Source organism: Danio aesculapii, chromosome 14 (assembly GCF_903798145.1).
Source record: "Danio aesculapii chromosome 14, fDanAes4.1, whole genome shotgun sequence".
NCBI lineage: Eukaryota > Metazoa > Chordata > Actinopteri > Cypriniformes > Danionidae > Danio > Danio aesculapii.
Window position 1 is genome coordinate 951,340 of NC_079448.1, and position 1,080 is coordinate 952,419.

The window sequence follows — 1,080 nt, forward strand, 5'->3', positions numbered from 1 at the left end:
TCATCTGTGAGCTGGTGGAGGTCACCACAGGATAATTCAGCAGCAGAGCAAAGGAGATCACAGAAGAGCACAACACTCCGAGACTACAGCTGCAGATAAAACACAACACACACACACACACACCTGACGGCAGAATAGCCTTTATATCTATGTATGAATATGTGTGTGTTTGTGTCTATGTATTTATATATGTGTGTGTGGCTATGTTTGCACATACGTGCATGTGTTTGGCGTCCTCTGGCGGCGCTAAAGTGAGCTACACACTCAGCTCCTGTCAGACTGTAGCGTGTTTTGTATGGCTGTTGCGTCATTTCCGCTGTTCGTCCTTCACAGCGCTGTAACTCGTGACTCTGAAAACATCATGGCATGAGTTTCTGAACTCGAATATACGCTGAAAACAACAACAACAGCGGCGACACACAGACATGTGGCGCATCCAGAGCTTAGTCAGCAGAGGTGAGCGATATTGATGACACAACCGTTAAAAAGATACATCAGTGTCGGTTCGGATACACTTGTTACATTGTTTGATGACGCATTGATACATTGTATTACATTGTTTCAGTGTTTGATGACGCATTGATACATTGTATTACATTGTTTCAGTGTTTGATGACGCATTGATACATTGTATTACATTGTTTCAGTATACACGCGTCGCTTTCATTGATGTAGAGGTGACTTTAGTCGTGTGTCTACCCATTAAACACTTATTATGATCAGTTTGACGATGGTTTCAGTTTCAGATTTGTTGGAGATCAGATGCAAAGTGAATTATCGTGCACTGTTTTACACATCAAACACGCCATTTGCTTTACATTTGGAGAGGTTCATGCTTAATGATTTGTTTTATTAACTGGTTATGAAATCATCAACACACACACACACACACACACACACACACACACACACACACACGCACCTGCCATAGACTATTGAGGGTACAGATAGAGGTAAAGTTGATTTTATATTCTGATATTCAGACATTCTCCTTAATAATTTAATTTCAGAAAAGTATTCCTTGCAAATTCTAAATAGGGAAACCATATTAGCAGCAAATGACTGTCAAAGTACAACATT

General features: G+C 40.4%; 1 protein-coding gene across 1 annotated transcript in view; it reads left to right on the plus strand.

Annotated features, from left to right (window-relative positions):
* Window positions 1–327: 327 nt before the first annotated feature.
* dele1 (DAP3 binding cell death enhancer 1) overlaps window positions 328–1,080 on the plus strand; it is a 15,331-nt gene continuing 14,578 nt past the window's right edge. The window contains exon 1 of the mRNA XM_056472294.1: window positions 328–456. Within this exon, the coding sequence (XP_056328269.1) occupies window positions 426–456 (31 nt within the window). The 5' untranslated portion in view covers window positions 328–425. The remainder of the gene's footprint in view (window positions 457–1,080) is intronic.